The following is a 21692-nucleotide window of genomic DNA, read 5'->3' on the forward strand; positions in this document are numbered from 1 at the left end:
AAGCAGACCCCGCAGGCAGCAGCCCCGCCTTCCTGACGCGCTGAGAGACGCGCTGCTATCTCAAGCCGAGAGACCCAGCACCGGCGCTTCTGGGCAGCCCTCGCAGGCAGCCTGGAATATCGAGAGCAGAGAAAGAGATACCATTCCTCATTCATCCTAAATTCCAGGTACAGAACTGAATAACCCCTCCTAGAGAATTCTTTAGTTATTCACTTGGCAAAAACAAACTTAACTTAAACTGTAACTTTCTATTCCCGCCCACGCATTAGACTTAGGTCAGGTACACGGGGTAGGCGTATTTAGAAACACCAGTTGAGTACGTTTAGTCAAATGTATATGTGTATGTAAATATATTTTAATCATTTTAAACATCATATGGCTCAGAAACCATATCAATGTTTTTACAGTATTATTTTATACTATTGCTTCTAATGTATGCACTTTACTTAACTATAAGTATTGCAATAATATCGATCCATTTCTCTTGTACGAGAAAAGAGACTGATCAATAAATAACATCTTTTATTGAACACGCCCGTCTCTTCCTTTTCTCTACATTCTGATGAGACTAAGAATGCACGTACTGACTGAGTAAAATAATTGCCTTGTGCTCACACGACTCTTGAGATTGACTCTTGATTAGGGGAGAGCAAAGTTGTCATGTTCTATGGTTGTCAGAAACTAAATCCCTTCTTGTCTAATCAGGGGAGTTAATCCTTCCTTGAACATTCGAGAAAGTTTCTAGCGAACTCTGAGCTTAGCTGGCAAACCCAAAAATTAAGTCTAGTTTCGACAGTAGTAGACCTAGTTAACGTCTGGCCTAGGCCTTTACTGCTGTAGGTACTATTCCAATGCGCAGAGCCTACTGGGAAAATAGGAGCTACACTACAATAGGAGTTAAATGGATGCTTCAAGCTGGGAAATGGACAAGATGAGAGAATCAAGTGGGGGACTGGGGGGAGAGATGTGATGTAAGGGTCTGAGGGGGGGAAAGAAGGTGGTAGAAAGGAGTGAATGGAGTTAGTAGGATATTTTTACTGGTGTTGAGCAGAGGTGAATAATAGAGATCATACCTAGGAGGAGAAAGTTGAGAAGTAGAAATGGATGGCTGGAGGAGGAGGGGGGAAGGAGGGGGGTTATGGGAAGGCCATGGATACGGTGAGATGAGAGGAGAAGGGGCTGAACAGGTAGAGGAGGGAGGTCAAAGGGAGGCCTCACAAGTGGGGAGAAGAGAGAGGGTGCAGGCCAGGTACCATGGGTAATGAAAGGTGAATGTAGGGGTAAAGGCACCAGGCAGAGTGGGGGGGTCGAGCAAAATGAAAGTTGTGGGAGGAGTGAGGGACTGAGCAGTCAAAGGGAGGGAAGAGGGAGGAATTACCAAGAGGTGAAACAGGGTTGTGAAGCATAGGGGGGAATGTAAGATGCGGAGAGATGGGGGGTGTGAGATCAGTGGGAGGGAAGATGATGGGATTACCAATAGGGGAGGCAGGGATGTGAGGCATGAGAGGGGGGAGAGAAGGTTGTAGAGAGATAGGGGATGTAAGAACAGAATTGAGGGTACGAGAAAAGGAGAAGAGCGGCGAGGGGAGGGGAGCAGAGGGGAGGGAGGGGAGAGGGTAAGGTGAGTTGATCGGTAGTTCAGATAGTAATAAAGGTTCATTAAAAAGGGGGAAATGGGAAGAAATATGTGAGTTAGGGGGTGGGGGAAGGCAGTGGAATAATAGGAAGATGCAGGATGTAGAGGTGAAGTGGGGTGTAAAGCAGATGAGGTAAGGGGGAGGTCCAGTTGGGAAGGTGGCAGAATGGGAGGGGAGGGAACGAGGAAAGGGGGAAAAAGGGTCGACCTGTGACTCCCGGGAAAGCGGTCTGAAGGAATGTGTGGGGGTCAAGGGGGGAGAAAGGGAGAAAGAAGACAAGCTAGAGGAAGAAGAAGAGGAAGAATCTAGAGAGATAGTAGTCGCAGAGGTGAGACAAAGGGAGTGGAAGATGTGGTCGAACAGAGAGAGACATGAGTCAGAAGCTTGGATCATGACAGTGCCATTGTTATAAAGTGTAATGGTGAGAAAGCCATTAAAGCGAGCGGAGGGAGACATTTGTAACCACTTCCCATGTGGGAAAGAAGAGGAGGAGGATACGTTGAGGGAATTTGAGAAGCTGGAGGACCAGGAAGGGATGCCATTAGTGAAGAAAAGGAAGTCATTTTTAATCTTCCCTAGGAGACCATTATGGAATTGGTTAACAAAGAGGGAATCTGGAAATTGTTCAATGATGTTATGTTTGAACCGTTTAGCTACTGCTTTGGACATGTGAGGGGGACAGATTACTTTGAAGCAGTTGATTCCAGACTTAATTCCACTGGAAGCCATGATAAGGAGATGAGGTGAAGACGTGGTGTGGTGGACAGAAAAAAGGTGGCCACTAGGGTAGTGATGGCGCAAAGAGGTAAAAAAAGAGGGGGTGCGCAAATTCCGGAAATCAGTGAGAATAAAATCAATAGGAGTGAGGTCAAAACAAGACCAAAGGTAGATACAGGTACAAAGGTACAGGGGAGAAGCAGCATTGAATCATGGGTGCATACCTCTTCAGTTTCTAAAAGAGGAAGAGGAAGCACCAATCCAAGATGGCCATCAAAAATTTGAAACAGCATTCTTTTTTCTGTTCTATGCACTGACTGGTGGCAAAGGCCGCCATCTTAGGGACATGCATCCAGGTTCTGGGCTTGGGTGGCCTGAGAGGTGGTGGGGAAATAACATGGATGACTGGGGTGTGGAAGCAACACAGCTACAACTTCAAGCTCAAATCCTCTTTCTATTGTTGTGGAAGCCTGGATCAGACCGCTTTCGCTTGCTGAGAATGGGGCAAGTGAGCTTTTAGTGCAGTAAGGGAGTTGGAAAGGTGGTTGCGCAAATGCCCATGCCAAGATGGCCACTGTGGAGGTCCTCGTTCTATTACTGTAGGTAGTTCAGGCTCAGTCCGTTTTCTATTTTTGTGGAATCACGGACCAGTCCTATGTCACTTGCTATGAAGGGGCAAGTGAGGAAAAGTCCACTTTCGCTTGCTATGACTAGGGCAAGTGAGGACAACTTCTATTGTGCATACAAGCAGCCTCAAAATAGCTGCACCAATACAAAAAAGACAAGGAGGTCATCACAAACGGCCTCAGTCCAAGTATGGACATACAGCACGATTCCCATAAGTGTCTGACTCGGCACATGCAACCACTGTCCCCATAAGGGTATAGTCACACCACAACGTTCAGTGGGTGATATGACTTCAATGGCAGTGAAATGAAAATGAAAATGTCATGCAGGGCGTTCCCTGTTCGGTTGAGTGAAGCAGAGAGTGCTCCTCGGCCCCTTACATATATGAAGAAGGGCTCTCCCCGTGAGTAGATCAGGCTGCAGCATATACAGCAGTGGATGGAGAATGATGTTCTCTCCCGATATTGTACCTGATTGGAGCTGTAATGAGGCCGTTTGTGTCCCCAGTCAGTCCCAGCAGCTCCGGTGTTCTGATATGCAGATTCTGCCCTCAATGCAGAAACTGGATCGTGCAGCGCTTTGTCTCCGGTCACATTCAGTTTGTGTGCTGCGCTTGAAGGGGGTCGGAGCTACTAACACATCCGGCTGCTCTTCTTCACGCACTAGTCCAGGGGAGTCAGAGGGGGCTTCAAGCTCTCTACAGAATCCCTCTGTCTGGGGGTGCCAAGAGATTGTTGAGTCTGAGTCTTAGTCAAGAAGTTCCAGGAGCATTGCCACAGGGACAGAGTATTCATCTTTTGCTTTTGCGCAAAGTCTTGTTGCTCTTAATACTGGTCTCTTCTGGTGTCCTCTTCAATGCAGTTGAGTCAGATCTGAGATGCTGGTAACGGGGGGTCCCTTAAATCCTAGATTTAGGTAAATTTGGGGACCCCAAGTTTTAAAAAAAAGTTACGCTGAAAATCTTACGAGGTATGGCAAGAACCTGGGCCCAGATATCCAAGGCTATTAAAATAGGGTACTATGGAAGTAGGACACCTCTGTGGGACCTTCCAGACAGCCCTGCCTGGTTGGGGGACGTACTTGCCGTACCGATAAGAGAGGCGGGGTTGGAGGTTTGGGGTGATCTTTTCGTTGAAGGGGACTTGCTTCCTTGGGACAGTTTAAGTAATAAAATTTGTCTAAATTTTTCCAGGCTTAAATATTTGCAAATTTCCAGCTGGTCTCGTGCATACTCTGTTCAACTTCCACGAGGAGGTACATTTCCCTTGGGTGTGTATAGTTACCTTATAACCCTTCTAGCTGACAAACCTCCCGCCAAAAAGGAGATTTCAGTCTGGTATAATTTAATCTTGGAAGAAATGGATGGAGAATTCTTATTGCCGGATACGCTTTGGTCCTCGTTTGTCTCTAATTTGCAAGATCTTTGGAGTGCATCATGTAGAATGATGTGGGACATCGTGAAACCTGCCTGGTTACGCAGGAACCATATTTTTACCATCCACCGAGCGTATTATTCACCACTTAGGCTTTCTAAATTCACACAGGGAAATGCGGTGGCCTGCGCGAGATGTGGGCTTTTGGCCGCTTCTGACATTCATATGTTTTATGAGTGCCCTCACTTATCCCGTTTTTGGGATGACATAAGTAAGACTCTTTCAGTCAGGGGAAACTGCTTTAACTTACCTGCCACGCCACACGCCGACAGCTACAGGGGCAGCCAGGAATTCAAGCCGCCACCGCCGAGAGTCATCTTGCCACATAGCTTTGCGCCACCGCTCCGGGAACCACAACACCCGGCAGGCTTCGCGGCGGCGCGTGATTGACGCGGCAGGAGAGCGCCGCCGGCCCATAAAGCCCCTGACACCCCGGCAGAGCGGGGGAAACTGCTTTAACTTACCTGCCACGCCACACGCCGACAGCTACAGGGGCAGCCAGGAATTCAAGCCGCCACCGCCGAGAGTCATCTTGCCACATAGCTTCGCGCCGCCGCTCCGGGAACCACAACACCCGGCAGGCTTCGCGGCGGCGCGTAATTGACGCGGCAGGAGAGCACCGCCGGCCCATAAAGCCCCTGACACCCCCACCTCGCGGGACGCGAGCGGGACGCCCGGGGCTAAGCCCCGGCAAAGGGCGGGCCCTCTACGGCCCTCAGCGACAGGACCAGGGCCAGAAACCCTGCTTGAAGCATGAGAGACGTTTCACTATTCAAGTAAGACATTGTTGCTTCTAAATCATACTCAATCGTGAGTTCGAGGATTTAGTTTCTTGTTTGTATTGTCAGGATGTCAAAAGAAGGTACTGCGCCCATAGTAAATACGATGGAAAATTATATGGTTCAAACAGTGAAAAAAATTAACTCACAGAGGAGAGAATCTTTGGGGCTGAGCCAATCACCTGATTTACGTTGTCTGACTCCTACCTTACATCCTCCATCTTATGACATTGTATCCTTACAGACTCAACCTGAAGCTTGTTCTAATTGTTCTATTAACCAGGATATTGGTACTTTCAATGAAAACACTCTGTCTGGACCAGAGGTACTTATCGTGGATTCTGTGAATAACATAGCTAGTGACTTGGATCAGGACATACATGTTGATCCTTCAGAAGATGATCATTCTATTTCAGACCAAGCTTCTCGGTCAGATATTTCTAAGGCGCAAATTCCGCCAAAACGGGGAGGTTTAAGGTCAGGGACAAGAAGGAAGAGGGCAAATACCCCAAAGGCTAATTTGAAGGAAAATGGAGAGGGAAGAGCTAAGTCGAATGTAATTGTTGATGATGAACTGTTTGTTAGAATTGCCGAGCTAATTGAAAGTAAAATGAAAGTTTTTGTTAACCCTTTAATTACTAAAATAGACAAATTACAAACTGAGGTTAAAAAGTTAGGTGGCCAGCTGAACAAAATAATGGAGGGTGTTGATAATGTTACTACGCTGGTAGCAAACTTGGACAATAATGTTGTAGAGCATGATGATCTGGAGGGTGGGGATATAGACGGTTCATTACTTAATAATCCCCCAACCCAGATACCGGTTTTGACAGCCAATGAAACAAACGGTAGAGGGGATAGTCCTCTAACAGTTGAAATTCCCCCTGCACAAGTTCAGCTAATTGACCCTCTACAATTCATAGTCTTAAGCCTCACCGGTTGTCCTAGTACTAGCTAATGTACCGCCCCTAGAAGCTGGCATAGTAGAATCTCCCTCCTCTTTGTCTAATAAGGCGTTACAATGGCTCACAAATAACATTAACTTAGCCCCGGGGGGGGGGGTCAACAGTTGGCCCATGAGATCAAGACAGCTAAAAGGGTTTCCTGGCTAGGAAATCGCCCCAAAAAATGTAAAGGGGATTGTGTGGCAGTAAGTTTTTCACATACTGGTGTTTTGCCAAACATCCTCACAAATGTATTCCCACCCCAACGTAGGCAGGGTTCTGTTGTCCCATTAACTTTAAAAAAAAATTATGGAGAACAGCAGAATGTCACCTACCCTAAGACCCCAGCCTTTGGATGGGATAATAATTGGGATCTAAATAAAAGACGGGGCTGGGATCAACATCAAAACAATGTAAACCATCTAGCTCCTCCAGTTCATCAAAATCCTTTTGCGCAACCTCTTTTGTTGTCCAACAGATATGCCCCCTTATCCTCTTTGGATCAAAACGACTGACTTTTTCCTGAACATATTTCGTCTGAACATATAAGTCGAGAAGAGAACAATGTGCCAGTACTCAGTATGCTTACTTGGAATATTGCGGGTATTAGGACTAAAGTAGGTAATGTGACATGGACAGATTTTATGATTAAGTTCGATATTATTGCATTTCAGGAAACCTGGGATACAAATAATAGTTTTTCTTTAGATGGCTATAGTTACTTTTGTATTCCCGCAGTGTCCAGCACAGCGGGAAGAGCCAAGGGAGGATTGTTAACCCTCTTTAAACTAGACATCAAAGGTAGCCTGAAGAAATGTGACTCAGGATTAGAGCAATGTTTAATTGTTGAACTATCTTCAGCAGAATTTCCCAATATTTTATTCATACATTTTTATAATTCCAATGCATCAGACTGTACATCATTTAGCCTAGATAAATTGGATCACTTTTTGTCAGTCTATAGTGAAGATGTTAACTCTTTTGAAAATATATTTCTGGGTGATTTCAATATACACCCTTGTTCACTAATGTGTGTCTGCGATGACTCAGAATCCCCTCCTAATTGTGCACCTGTCCATCTTGAACATAACAAACAGGGGGGTTGTTTAGAGAACTTTCTAGCAAGATGGAATTTATATGAATCTAGTTGTGGGGAGGGGGGGGAAGGGTCCCTACTTTTAAGGGAACAGACAATGGCTCTATTATTGATTACATTTTTATTTCAGCATGTTTTTTAGCTAAAGTTTTAATGTATACAACTGTGGTCTCTGCTTTCAGTGATCATAACCCTGTCTCCCTGGACCTAGTAATTCATGATTCTATAGGGCGTAATCATGGTCCCCGTAATGACAAATTAACACTTAAAGTTAAGGACCAGGGACGCAGACTGAAATGGGAAAGCATAATCCCGGAACCCTTCGTACAAGAGGTACTCTTTGAGGCCTAGGACGAGGTCGGTGTGTGTCTATCCAGTGAGTCCAATGATAGGGAGGTGATACTTGCATTTGGTACCATATGCAGCAAGATAAATTGTAGGCTTTCTGTGACCTCTAAACCTAAGATGATGCCTACTAAAAGATGGTTTGATCGCAGATGCTCAAAAGCACATTCTGCCCTGCTCAATGCTTTAAAAACTGTGCCCAAGAATCGCGAACTCATCACCACTAGTAGAGCCCTGTATAAAAAGGCCATTTTAGATAGGAAAAAACAGATTAAAGACGAAGCCTGGACGCAACTTTCAGATCCAGCAATACTAAAAAATAGTGGAGAATTTTGGAAGATTGTCAACCAACCCCTATTTACAGGGGAGGAAAATTCCCCCCTTGAAACTAACATCCTCGATGAAGGTTGGATTAAACACTTTAGTGACATCTATTCGGGCTATAATAATGAAAAACCCAGGGAGCAGGAGGTTGATGTCAATACTATAAGGAACCAACTGCACATTGAAGTAAAGGAAGTATTACATGCTATAGACTGTACCCTGAAGAAAAAGGCACCAGGACCCGATGGTGTTCCTGCTGACGCCTTCAAATGCTTCCCTAACTTTTGGTCAAGATTACTTTGCAGGGTCTTTAACGCCTTAAACCATGATAATATTCCCGAAACATGGAAAACATCTATAATTATCCCTGTCTTCAAAAAGGGAAATAGGCAGGATCCTGCATGTTACCGACCAATTTCACTGATTGATTCTTCAGTCAAGATATTAGGGAGAGTTATATTAGCAAAACTGAATGAGTGGGTTACAGAGAATAGTATTTTGACAAATGTGCAATACGGTTTTAGACCTAAAAGAAGCACCCTGGACCAATGTCTCAATCTCCACTTGCTGATCGAAAAATATACTAGGGCCAAGGAGGGGTCCATGTACCTAGGTTTCATGGACCTCTCCTCTGCCTTTGATTTGGTTAACAGATCGAAGTTATGGTTAAAATTACTTGAAATGGGCCTGGATAGGACTATAGTTAATTTATTGGCTGACCTCCATTCTGGCCTCACTGCAAAAATTAGAGTTTCCTCGAGTGGAAGGTGTACCAACGCTTTTGCTTCGGAAAAAGGAGTCAGACAGGGGTGCATATTGGCACCCCTGTTGTTCACATTATATGTGAACGCGCTGGAGCCTGCTCTCAGGGGCGTGACCCGTGACATTCCGCGTGCGGGGGAACAGGGGGTTCCTGTTCTCCTTTACGCGGACGACGCGATTCTTCTGGCGCGCACCGGGGTGGGGCTTCAACGTCTCCTGGATGCTTTTAACTCTTTCATGGGTTCACTTGACCTGAAAATAAATGCTAAAAAATCTCAGGTCATGCTTATGGGCAGGGCTGCTAGGAGACCTTTTCACAAAATCTTTCTTTGCGGACAGGAAAAGCTTGTTCGCGTAACCTCCTTTCCCTATTTAGGGATTACCTTTGATGAAAAGGGTAACTGGGGTCCCCATGTCAATAATAGAGTAACCATGTTGGCTAGGACATCTGCAGCCCTTCAGGGGTTCTCTAAAAAACTTGGGGGAAGGCCAATTGCAGCTGTTAATAAAATCTATAAGGCCAAATGTATCTCAGTGGCATCATATGGTCGTTCATTATGGGGATATAGGGGAGTGGAACCTTTACAGATAATAGGAAATACATTTTTTAGATCCGTTCTTGGCGTCCCACAGTCAACCCGTCTTATACTGTCCATTTGGAATTGGGGGAAAGCTACATCACAGACCTGATAAAAATAGCACCTTTAGTTGCTTGGTTAAGGTTGTGGCTCAATAAAGAAATTCCCCTAAACCATATCATATTGAGAGACTGTTTGTCTTTGGACAAAGCTAATAACATTAGGTGGTTGACTTACATTAAGGAAACTTTTTGGAGGTTGGGAAGGCCCGAGCTTTATACTGTAACTGATTCTATAACACCCAAAGATATTGTGTTTATAAAACATGCAATGAAGGAGCTCCTATCCCTGGAGAGGGAAGAATCTGAATTGAAAAAACCCAGTGTCAGGGCCAGTTTAATACTGTCCATACCTAACGGCCCAGAAAGTTACCTGAACGTTGTTACTCATCCATACCACAGGATTATTTTAACTCGCTTTCGTTTTAATTTGATACATTTTAATCTTGTTCGCTTAATCACGGGTCTACCCAAGTTTGCCTCCGTTTCTGGGGAACTGAGCAAATTGCACTGGCTCCCAGTACGGAAACGTATGATGTTCAAAGCATTGTGCATAGTGTTCAAGGCAGTGAATGGACTAGGTCCATCTTTCCTTCAACAACACTTCCAGCTGTACAAGCCAGGTCGACATTTAAGATCATCTAACAAATGGCTTGTCAAGACTGATCGCATTAGGAAAGTTCGATGGGGAGGCCGCAGTTTTATTTCCGGAGCAGCGGATATCTGGAATAAGATGCCCCTCCCCCTAAAACAAAGCACTGACCTAATGACATTTAGGAAGAACATTAAAACATGGCTTTTCAATCTATAGGGACTAACATCGCATGGAGAAAGCACATCATTTCAGCGCCAGGACACCTGCCCGGTAACAGTGCGCTTAATAAATGGTAAAAATAAATAAATAAATAAATATCCGGTATGGAGTACCCCAGAAAAGGCGCCACCATGTTCTTGTGACCATTTCTCTGAACAAAATACTATGCATTTTGTAATGTTTTGCAGTCATTATACTGATGCTCGGAGAATGTTCCTTGTGCCTATACTCAAGGAAGCTGGATTTATTCTAGTTAAACCTGCTCTTATCTTTTTACAATTGTTACAGACTCCCAGGATTATGTTCCACGTGGCTAGTTTTCTGGTGAGAGCTATTAGGAGCAGGAACATTAGATTAAAGAATGTGTCTACCTCCCTTTGTAGCACGGATTGTGCACTCTGATTAGGCTATTTGTAATTATATTGGGACTGCAATTATAAAAACCATGGTATTAGGGACATTGGTGTTGGTAATGATTATTATCTGGGGTTTTTATTCGTATTTTGTTCCTTTTTAAGTTTGTTGCACATTAGCACTTTGCACTTTATACTTCATACCTGATATGAACTGTATTATGGTCTATAATGATTCTTATCTTGTTGTATTTTTAACTGTTTTTAATGTACGAATTTTTTGTATTTGTCTCAATGTATCATGTATTTTGCAATTGTCTTTGTATGATATTAAGTTATCGCAATAAAGTATTTTGACTGACTGACTGACTCTTTCAGTATCTCTCGGCTCCAATATTGTCTTGAATCTTGTCTCAGTAATTTTTGGCCTTTTTGAAGGGGTTCCTTCTTCTGAGAGGAAGTACATTTTTTATTCTATTCTGCTCGCCAGGAGGGAGATATGCAGGAAATGGAAAGACTCTCTTCCTCCCTCTATTAATGATTGGTATGCTTCGGCCTTGCAGGTTTTTAAGTTGGACTTGGCCAGAGCAGGGAACCCAGAAAAAACATCTTTCTGGCATTTGCTGAAATGGGACCATTGAGTATCTGTTATTTTTTTTTTTCCCAGGTCCAATGATTAAGCCATCGATCCCATTATTGGGCATAGCCGCGTCTAGATGCTCTCACCAGCATCTTGGCTGTACTCCAGTGACCTCCGTATGGTTTTATTCCGGCGATCATTGTGGTTGAAGTTTAGTTGCTGAGGGACGAGGCCCACGCTCCATTACTGTTCCCACCAGTTGAAACAACTGAGGCAGCACAATGTTTGTAAACCTATAGATTGCTTATTTAGAACCTAGGTGGCAAATGAGGACAAAAAAAATATATATATATAGATTTAGGGGAGTTTATTAGTATAGGAGCCGGTGGCCAATGGGCTGCTGATCCCTGCAGCCAATCTGCACCTGAGTTGACCAAATACCTGGGCGGTAGAAGTATTCCTCAGGTCAACAGACCAGGTGGCTTAATCTAGAGGTGCGGCTAATCTACTGGGGGTGTTCACCTCCTGGAAACATAATTTTGCCTCCTGCCTGGGTAAAAATGTGCCTGGGTCATAGGGAGGGCTGTTTACTCCTCTCAGAGACAGCCTGGATGCATTTCAGAGGCGATGCAGCCTTTAACGCTCACCATTTTGATGCCTGGCAGAAGGTCAGAATCTGTCTTGGTGGCACAGAGCAGGTGGGGCAACCAGGTGGGCAACCTCTAAGGGTCCATCTGGGTGCATGCCACATCGCCTTGGTGCGAGAATCATTTCAGGGGGGAGAAGGCACTTTGTTTTCTACCAAACTGAACATATTTAGGCAGTACCATAAGGCGCTACCAACCCCGGGTCTACCGGATGCAAGTCCATGTTATCCTATGGACAGCCAATCACTTATAGTGTAATTTAAAGGTAAAGGGCACTATGGGGACATATAAGCTTGCACTTGCATGTCCACACCTTGAATATAAGTCACCCTGCCTCCTGGGCTCAGAATGCCTTCCTTATGGGTGACTAACATACATTAAAAGCAGTTCATTGACTTTGCAAATATAGTGAGGGCAAAGTCAAAAAGGAGCAGTTTACACTGTCCCTGCTGCCTGCAATGGCAGGCCTGCTGTCATTAGTTTACTTGGGTCACTCAGGGGGGCACAAACAGTGTTGCAAGCCCTGGAGACGCTTTTGCCAACCATGTCCTCGGTATCACTAGTACCATATACCAGGGACTTATAAGGGGGGGTAAAGTCCTTATAATTTCGAAATGCTAATTCACACATAACAATTTGGGGAGAGAGCACTGGCACTGGGGCCTGATCAGAAGGCTCCAGTGTACTTCCAGAGTCATAACTATCAGTATTGGAGCAAAAGGTGGGGGTGGGCATCCAAAAAGGTCCCTTTGCTTCAAGACAACTTGCTATGCAGTACTAAATCTAACAGAGACGGCAGGAATGCATCATATTTGCTAAAATATGGTACATTCCTGCACTCTTTGTGCACACTGCAGCACACTGTGTGCTGCCTAGAGCCAACGTAGACATGCTTGCACCATGGGGCAAGGATGGGCACCTACGTTACAGGCAGGATTGTTTTTGTACAGGAAAGGAGACATTCCTGCACAAAAATACCCGTGGACATATTTTCCTCTTTCTATGTGTGCTGCTAAATGCAGCACTTGTAGAAAGAGGAAAAAAATAAGGAGAAATAAACATATTTCTTCTAGTTATGCCTCTGTTCGTCTGATGCACCATTTTGACGCATTCCTAAGTTTACTATTCTTAGTAAATATAGGAATTAACCAAAATCCACCCATGGAATTCCTTCCCAATCCAGAGAAATGCAAGGCAGCATCTTGCACTGCCTTGTTTAACTCTAGATTTACTTAGCCATGCTGAGCCACGCAAGGTAGCCTTGCGTGGCTTAGGAAATCTGACTTAAGGGTTTGAGTTGCCTTGCGTCACCTTACATCACTTGGCCCCACGAACAGTTTATGAAAAGGTGAGGTCACATCAGCCTCATGAGCCCATTCAAGCCAAGTGGATTATCTAGAACTCTTTCATTCCATTATTGTATGCACCATTACCAGATTGTTATTTGGAATCACGGGGGATGATGTTCACACTTCTCTGCAAAGGGCTGCACTTACTCCTGTTCCAGAGTAGGAAAGAGAAGAGATGACTTTCAAACTTGGAGAAGATGGGGTTTTGTTGTAGACGAATCTAGGGCTCTAGTGTAATTTTCCCGATTCATGCCCTTATATAGGTATAACTCATCATATCCTGATATGGCATCAGAATTATAACCATATTTAGACACAGCCAATGTAGTCCAAATACGGCATGGCTACTTCCACAGATTCCTAGAAATCACAACGAGTTCTTGGAGAGACCAAACCTCCTGCAGTCCGGGACTTTCCCCTGCTTCTGTATTGATTTGTCCTAGAACTCCTGGAGTCCTAAAAGAACTGCGAGTTCTTAGTGACATATTATGTCCAACCTTACGTCAAACTCTGCACCTTCCAGGTATAAATATACCAGCATCTGCCCTAGCAAAACACACAGTGGTTTAGAGCAGATCGACTAACTACTTGCCTGACACCCTGCTGTAGCGAGTGCCGAAGGAAGCCGACCCTCCAGCTGACGCACTGAGAGAGACGCTATCTTTTCTCTTGCCGAGAAATCCAGCTCCGGGGTTTCCCGACTACCCTTGTGGGTTACTGGGAGATCAAGTCCTTAGAGAGAGATACAAGACCTCCTACATTCTATAAACAAGGTACGGAGCTGATAAGACCCTTAAAGAATTCTTGGATAGATTCTTGGCAGAAACTATTTAACTCAAACTAAATCCCACTTACTCCTTCCTATGTACTAGGCTTAGGTTAGGTATACCGGGGTAGGCGTATCTTAGAAGCACCAGTTGAATACGTTTTAGTCATCTTTTATCATTGTATGTATTTTATCCATTTTAAGTATCTTATGGCTTAGAAACCATATAAATGCTTTCACAGTATTATTTCATAATACTCTTTTTACTGTACGCACTTTACTTTACAAGTATTGCAATTGTAGCAATTCACTTCTCTTGCATGAGAAAGAAGACTGCTCAATAAATAACCTTTTTATTGAAAACGCCCGTCTCTCTATTTCTCTGCACTTCTGGTGAAACTAAGCATGCACGATTGTGAAATAGCCATCTATTGTTTCTGCGACTCTGGAGATACATTCCTTATTCTTGGGGAACAAAGTTGTCATGTTATATGGTTGTCAGAAACTAATCCCTTCTTGTGTATTCGAGAAAGTTTCTAGTGACCTCTGAGCTGGCTGGCATTCACATATAAAGTCTAACATATTCAATAGAGACCTAGTCGACTTCAGTATTACGTCTAGACTATCATTTATGTTATTCCAATGCACAGAGCCTATTGGGAATATAGGAACTACACTACAGTTTTACAATGGAGAAAAAAAACGAATGGGAAAATATGCATTTGCGTATCAGGTTGGATTTCTCCAGTGTATAAATCAACACTGTGCACAAATGCTTGGAAAATGACAGCCTAGGGAGTATGTCATATGAAGTACACAATAAGAAACGCGGACATGCCTGTCTGATGCAGCATTCCAGGTGTGCTGCTAGACATAATTGTGCAATGGAAAATAAGTCTGAAAGTCTGTACAAGTGGAGCAATGCATTTCTAAATATACTTTTTTTTATTTACCCAGTTTATTCACCACTGATCATTCAAACTCTGTATAAGCAACGAAATTCTTTTAAATTAATAAAAACATCTTTTTATAAGGTTGTTTAAATGATAAAGTACCTGCTATTTAATTCCCCTAGGTGAGTCCTCATTGTGTACCTATGCACATTTGTGTAACACCTGACATGGGAAGTCACTGACCTGTGATCACCGTTAAAAGAAAAGAGCAGAGCCATGTGGAATCCATGCCTTTGCTTTGTTTCACTCAGCTCCAGGGAATCCTGACTCCTGAAAAACATTAAAAAAAATGATTGCTGTCGATGATGCCTCAAGCAATGGAATCTAGGAGGAAGTTTGAACTGCTTGGAAACTATAGTACAGCACTATGAATATTTTTATTTTAGTGCAGTGTGCCAAAATTCAGTGACTAGATCATCTGATTTTGAATGTGATAAAAACTAGAGGAGAGTTTCTACTTCCTTTCTGCTAAAATGCAAATGTTTCGTGCTCATATACTGCTATAATGCATCAACGCATGCACACATATTCAATCTGGAATATTTCATAATGTTAGTATATTTATAATATATTATTATTTATATATATTTCTCTAAGCCTCTATATATACAAATATGTTCACTAAAAAAACAAATGTAAAAGAGATGTTATAGTTAGGTGAAAATATTAGTTTAAACGTAACATTTTACACTAAACAACACTGAAATACATCAGGTATAGGTTACTGAAGTAAATATAACTTGCACCCTTCCCATGCACACTGTTTTCATCATTTCAAATGTTATCAGAGATGTGATCTATGATGTCATAGAACATATCATGAGTGATATATATTTCAGATCATAAGTAGAGCACAGTGAAGGCATGGTAAAGCCCTGTGTCCAAACCCCATGCAGGCAGCCAACCCCTCCCCATCCGACATGCATGTCTTTGTCTGTTAATGGGGGCCACAACATTTCCCTTCATTTCTCTGCCGGTCAATCAGGGACCAAGAGCCTGTGGGTCTTGCAGAAGCTTCTTGCTACTGTGAGAGTGAGGAAACTAACTGGAAAATTAGCCCCCTCAGCCAATCAGATAGCTCTTTTGTTTGAAATTGCGTACCCCCACATGAGTAGTGCGAACATACTCGTTTAGAAAATTATCTATACATTTTTAGCCTTAATTGTGCAAAAACTATGGAATGGATTTGCAACAAATCATGCTTTCTGGGTAAACAGATCTAGCTTTCTGCCAATTGTGATGTAATCCTGTACAGACATTTTAGTTGTAGCAGAATCTAAAATTCTTTATGGAAATTGCATTAGGAAATTGTGTTTTGGGACCCCAATTGGCTGGATTTCTGCTTGACAGATCACTCCGGAACTTTCAAGGAAGGAGCTGAGGTGGATTAATCTCTTTAAGAAAGTTTCATCAAGATTTGCCAAATGGTGTCAAAATCATTAGCAAAACTAAAAACTAATTTCCGATAGTATCCCAGTCCTTAATATAATTACACAGTCATCACTGTGGAAAATACATAAATATTAATATACCAGTTAAATGGATGTGTAGCATGACAAGGGAATGCACAGGGACACTGTTTCCTTTGCGACGGGATTTGGAAAGAATAGAGGCGCTGCAGGAGATTAATCAGTGCATGGAAAGCATGTAAAATGAAATAGAAAGTCTGCAGTGTCCTCGCAAAAAATAAATTAACATGGAAAACAGAATTGTACACTTTAACGAAATAAAATAAAATACAACTGTACTACTTTCCTAATGCATTCTGGACATTGAAGTATATCAAGACTACGTAGTGACGCTGTGGTCTTGAAATCAAAAGACAAACAATTGATGGATGGAATGCAGAACAAATCAAAACATTCACCCCCAGTCAAGAGATCTGGGTTAAATCTATCATTCTTTTGCTCACCATGCCACCGCAGTTTAGTCCTGGCCATATGCAAATCAGTCTTGACCCTATGCCTCATGGGAACAGCCCAGCCTGAACTGCCAAACCATGTCCTCCCTGGAATGTTAACAAGAATCCAAGGACCAGTTTCGGGGTTTCACCCCTCTTCAGCCAGGATAGCTTGATTCCAGTGGCACAGTGAGCAAGGACCCATGTCTGGGCATACCTGGCGCACTTAGGGTGAGAAAGCAAAAGACACAAAATTGATGGACGGGGGTGAATGTATGACATTGTTCTGCATTCTGTCCATCAATTGTTCTTTTTGCATTTGTCACCCGAGTGCTACAGGTATGCTCAGACGTGCGTTTTGTGATCTCCATGCCACTGGAGTCAACCTATCCTGGCTGATGAAGGCTGCTTGTTTACAATCCAGGGAGGACCTGGCCTGGCAGTTCAAGCTGGACTGTTCCCATTGGGCGCAGGGTCAAGCCTGATTTGCATATGGCCGGGTCGAAACTGGAATGGCATGGTGAGCAAAAAAACTATGGATTTAGGCCCAGATCTCTGTACTGGGGTAAATGTATGACATTGTTCTGCATTCTGTCCATCAATGGTTATTTTTGCATTTGTTATCCCGAGTGGGACGGGTATGCTCAGGCGTGAGTCCTGTGGTCTCCATGCCACTGGAGTCAATCTATCCTGGCAGATGAGGGCTCAAAGCCCAAAACTAGTCCTAGGATGCTTGTTTCCAGTCCAGGGAGGACCTGGCCTGGCAGTTTGGGCTGGACTGTTGACATTGGGCGCATGGTCAATACTGATTTGCATATGGCTGGGTCCAAACTGGAATGGCATGGTGAGCAAAAAAAGATGGATTGAAGCCCAGATCTCTGTACTGGGGTGAATGTATGACATTGTTCTGCATTCTGTCCATCAATTGTTCTTTTCAGTTTTCAGTAGTTTTGAAAGGGCAGGTACAGGGCAGATAACAATCCTTTGGTTAGGTCCCAATGGTCAAGATGGCTCACCTGTGAACAAGGCTCAACTGGAGCCGAAGAGTGCCAGGACTGAACAGCTCAAAAGAAAGCTGCCATTCTGGTACTACAGCATAAATCTATAAGGTGTTTACCTATAGTATACTATAATACCTCCGAAGCACTTGAATGTAACATATCCATATAAATATGCAACAAGTCTATGCTTCAATTTGCACTGCTGGTTAAACTGCCTGGGTGAATTTGTATGTGTTAGGGGTGAATTTACAACCCCCTTGTGCCTCTTTTACACATCTGTTGTGTCACTTTTGTGATGCAGCGGTGGTGCAAAAGCTGTGCCATGCTGTGTGGTATTTACAATGTGATGCATATGGAAGGTGCATCACATTGTAAAGCCCTGCACCAGAAGGAGGCTTTCCTGCGCAGGGAGGGGAGTGGGAGTGTTCTGGCACAGGAAGGCCTCCTAAAAGTGACTGAGTGAAACCTTTAAGATTTCATTCAGTCACTTTTAGGATTTATGCTGCATCAAAACCCTGCATCTGCTTGAAACAGGTGTAAGGGTTGATACAGCATTGTAAGCATAGGGCCCCAAGAGCATTGCTGGAGCTGCTTTGTGCTTGCAACGCAAGTCAAGCAATGCACCACCTTCACAACACAAATACATCACATATCTGTGCCGTTTTTGCCCCATAATACACCACATTGTAAATACGGTGCATCCATTGTGGTGATGTCACAGTGCACAATAACTGGCAAATCTCTGGGGATGTACAACTTATTGTACATCTGCTGATTACTGTGTGAATGTAGTGAATGTATTACTGCACACTGATCAATGAGTCACAACAAAACTATAACAGGAAAGTTAGAGTGTTTAGTGGAACTTTAAGGATAATGACTGGGAATTGAACATATAAAAGGTAAATTTGCAGGTGCATAGAACAGTGCATGCATAGTCTATATGAGTTTGAAGCAGTCCATGCCCTAAGGCCCACTTTGGATAATGAGTACTTGGGTACTAGCTGAATGATTCCAATTCTGCAAGGAGAGTGTGTGGCTGAATGTATAGCAGCTTTACTTTTACAGTGTATAGATAAGTACATAGTGCTGTATGGTTCACTACAATACTGAAACAGTAGTGTAACAGTGTTTGGTGAAAGTGTAATGATACAGACTGGGCAATTGAAGGTATGCAAGGCACGTTTTCCAGTGTATAGATCAGTGAATGCATAGTCTACAGGGATTTGAAGCAGTCCATGCCGCAAGGCCTACTTTGGTGCATGACTCCTTGGAAACCGACTGAAAGCTTACACTTCTACAAAGAGATTGTCTACCTGAATATATAGCTTGTTCACTTTTAAAACAGTGCATACATAAGAACATACTGATGTATAACTCACTACAATACTAAAATAGCAGTAGCAAAACACAGTCAGGTTTCAGGTCTGGCTTCAGCACCGAGACCGCCCTTATCGAGGTAGCTGAGTCGATTAGGTGGTCCTTAGGTGGTCAGCCGCATTTGATACGGTGGATCATGGCAGATTGCTGCTACGGTTGAAGGACATAGGTCTGGAAGATAGGGCACTGAGCTGGCTCCGGTCCTATCTCACAGATCGTTCCCAGAAAGTGGCATTGGGCACCTTTTCCTCAAAACCTAAACGCCTTTGGTGTGGCGTCCCTCAAGGGTCGGCACTCAGCCCTCTACTTTTTAATGTTTATTTAGCCCAACTTTTTACCTTAATTGCCAAATGGGGGGTCAAGGCGATTTCATACGCAATTAGTCTTCCCCTATTTGGATGCGTCGGAGGCAGCTTTTAGTCAAATGAGGGGCTGCCTTCGAGAGGTGGCCAGTTGGATGAATGCAAACAAATTAAAACTGAATGCTAGCAAAATGGAGGTAATATTCTTTGGTAAAAACACACATCCCCCTTCGGACCTGTGGTGGCCTCTGGAAATGGGTCCACCACCATCCCCCGGAACCAATGCGAAGAATTTGGGAGTAAGATGGGACGAGATGCTTTCTTTTTCCTCTCACATACAGCAGGTCACTACTGGCTGTCTGCACAAACTCAGAAACCTCCGCAAGTTCCTTTCCTTTCTACCAGAAGAGTGTCGCAAAATGGTAGTCCATGCGACAGTTACATCCAGATTGGACTACGCGAACGGCCTTTATCTCGGCCTGCCTAAATATCTAGTGCAACGCCTGCAGATCGTGCAGAATGCGGCTCCGAGACTGATAAAGCACATTCCTTTTAGACAGCATGTCTCTCCGCATCTGCGCGAACTGCACTGGCTCCCAGTGACAAGTAGAATAAAATTCAAAGTTCTTACCCTGGCGTTTAGAGCACTAAGAGGGACCTGCCCTAACTACCTAAAACTCAGACTCCGCCGATACCATCAGGAGAGGCACTTACGATCTAACTCCCTGCTTCAGATACTCGTCCCACGAGCTAGAAAAGCCAGACTTGGGGGCAGGTCTTTTTCTGCCGGCACGGCGAAACTCTGGAACGCCCTGCCTTCTGCCATCCAATCTGCCACGACAGAATCGAGCTTTAAGAAGCTTCTAAAGACCTGGCTCTTTATGCAGAAAACCTAAGCAATCCCCGTGCCTCCTGCCTTGCTGAAGTACTCTACCAGCGCCGGGACACCTCCTCGCGAGGTAGCTGTTCGCGCTCTACAAGTATCAGTATTATTATTATTATTATTAAAATGTTTGGACGAAGTGTCAGGATACAGACTGGGCAATTCAAACTTTAAAAGCCAGGGGCCTCATTTATGAGGCTGTGCGTCACTTTTACGCCACTGGTGGGTCACTTTTTGTGACGCATCAGAGGCGTAAAAAATGCACCTTGTTGCGCCATATTTACAAAGTGACGCATCTAGGACATTCTGCTGAATAGCTCAATACAATACTGAATCAGCAATCACAGAGAGTTTTCCTTGAAGTGTAAGGTTATAGACTGGGAAATAGAAGCTATAACAGACAAGTTTGCCGGTGAATTGAAGAGTACATGCGAAGTATATAGGGGTTTGAAGCAGTCCATTCCCTAAGTCCCACTTTGCACCATGAGTACTTGAGTACTAGCTAAATGATTACAATTCTGCAAGGAGAGTTTCTGAAACCATTATCATTATATAATAATATATTTATTCTTGTAACATCTCATAATTTAATAGAGTTTCTAAAATATTTTCAGAAAGTATTTCATTTTCCTGGTAATCAATTTCAAAAGTCATACGATCAAACTCGATGTCATCTAATGCTTTCACAAAATCAGCATCCAAGGTTTCGTATAGAAAATCGCAGCTGATATCTGCAGCATTCATTTCTTCCTCTTCATTCTCGCTACTTGTAAAAGGTATGTTCAGCTCTTCTGTGACCCTGTTACTAACTTCGAAACCGTCTTCCCTATTGTATTATTGATTTTCCATACTGAATTTCTTATGGTGTAGATCCTTGTACAAAAACATAAACACTTCATTTCATCATTTTTCCTAATACAGAACACAAAACTAGCTTCATCAACTTTTTTGCCCTTTAAAAAATATTATACAAATAGCATTCTCAACTACTTTATAAGATTATATGAATATAATTATTTATATGAATGTTCTGTTTTTAAAGTTTATTCAATTTTCAAACCAGTCACTCCTTATCACTATAGGAAAAAACCCAGGCTGTTACAATAAAAGGCAGTACTATAAAAAGTACAATATGTCTATTCAATCAATCAATGAATCAGTCAGATTTATATAGCACGCTACTCAACCGCTAGGGTCTCGAGGCGCTGGGGGGAGGGGTCCGTTACTGCTCGAAAAGCCAGGTCTTGAGTTGCTTCGTGAAGGAGAGATGGTCCTGGGTCAGCCGAAGGTGGATGGGGAGGTAGTTCCATGTCTTGGCCACCAGGTAGGAGAAGGATCTTCCTCCGGCGGTAGCTCTGCGAATGCTTGGTACGGTGGCGAGGGCGAGGCTGTTCGATCGCAGCTGGCGAGTGGGCGTGTAGAAAGTGAGGCGGTTGTTGAGGTATTTGGGGCCCATGTCGTGG

The 21692-nt window shown here is 43.6% G+C and overlaps 1 protein-coding gene across 1 annotated transcript in view; it reads right to left on the minus strand.

Moving 5' to 3' along the window:
* Positions 1 to 21692, minus strand: part of LOC144817805 (uncharacterized) — a 109414-nt gene that overhangs the window by 58146 nt on the left and 29576 nt on the right. Inside the window, exon 2 of the mRNA XM_078674634.1 lies at positions 14947 to 15033. Coding sequence (XP_078530760.1) covers positions 14947 to 14992 — 46 coding nt within the window. The 5' untranslated portion in view covers positions 14993 to 15033. The remainder of the gene's footprint in view (positions 1 to 14946; positions 15034 to 21692) is intronic.

The sequence above is a fragment of the Lissotriton helveticus genome, chromosome 2_1 (genome assembly GCF_964261635.1).
Source record: "Lissotriton helveticus chromosome 2_1, aLisHel1.1, whole genome shotgun sequence".
Classification (NCBI taxonomy): Eukaryota; Metazoa; Chordata; class Amphibia; order Caudata; family Salamandridae; genus Lissotriton; species Lissotriton helveticus.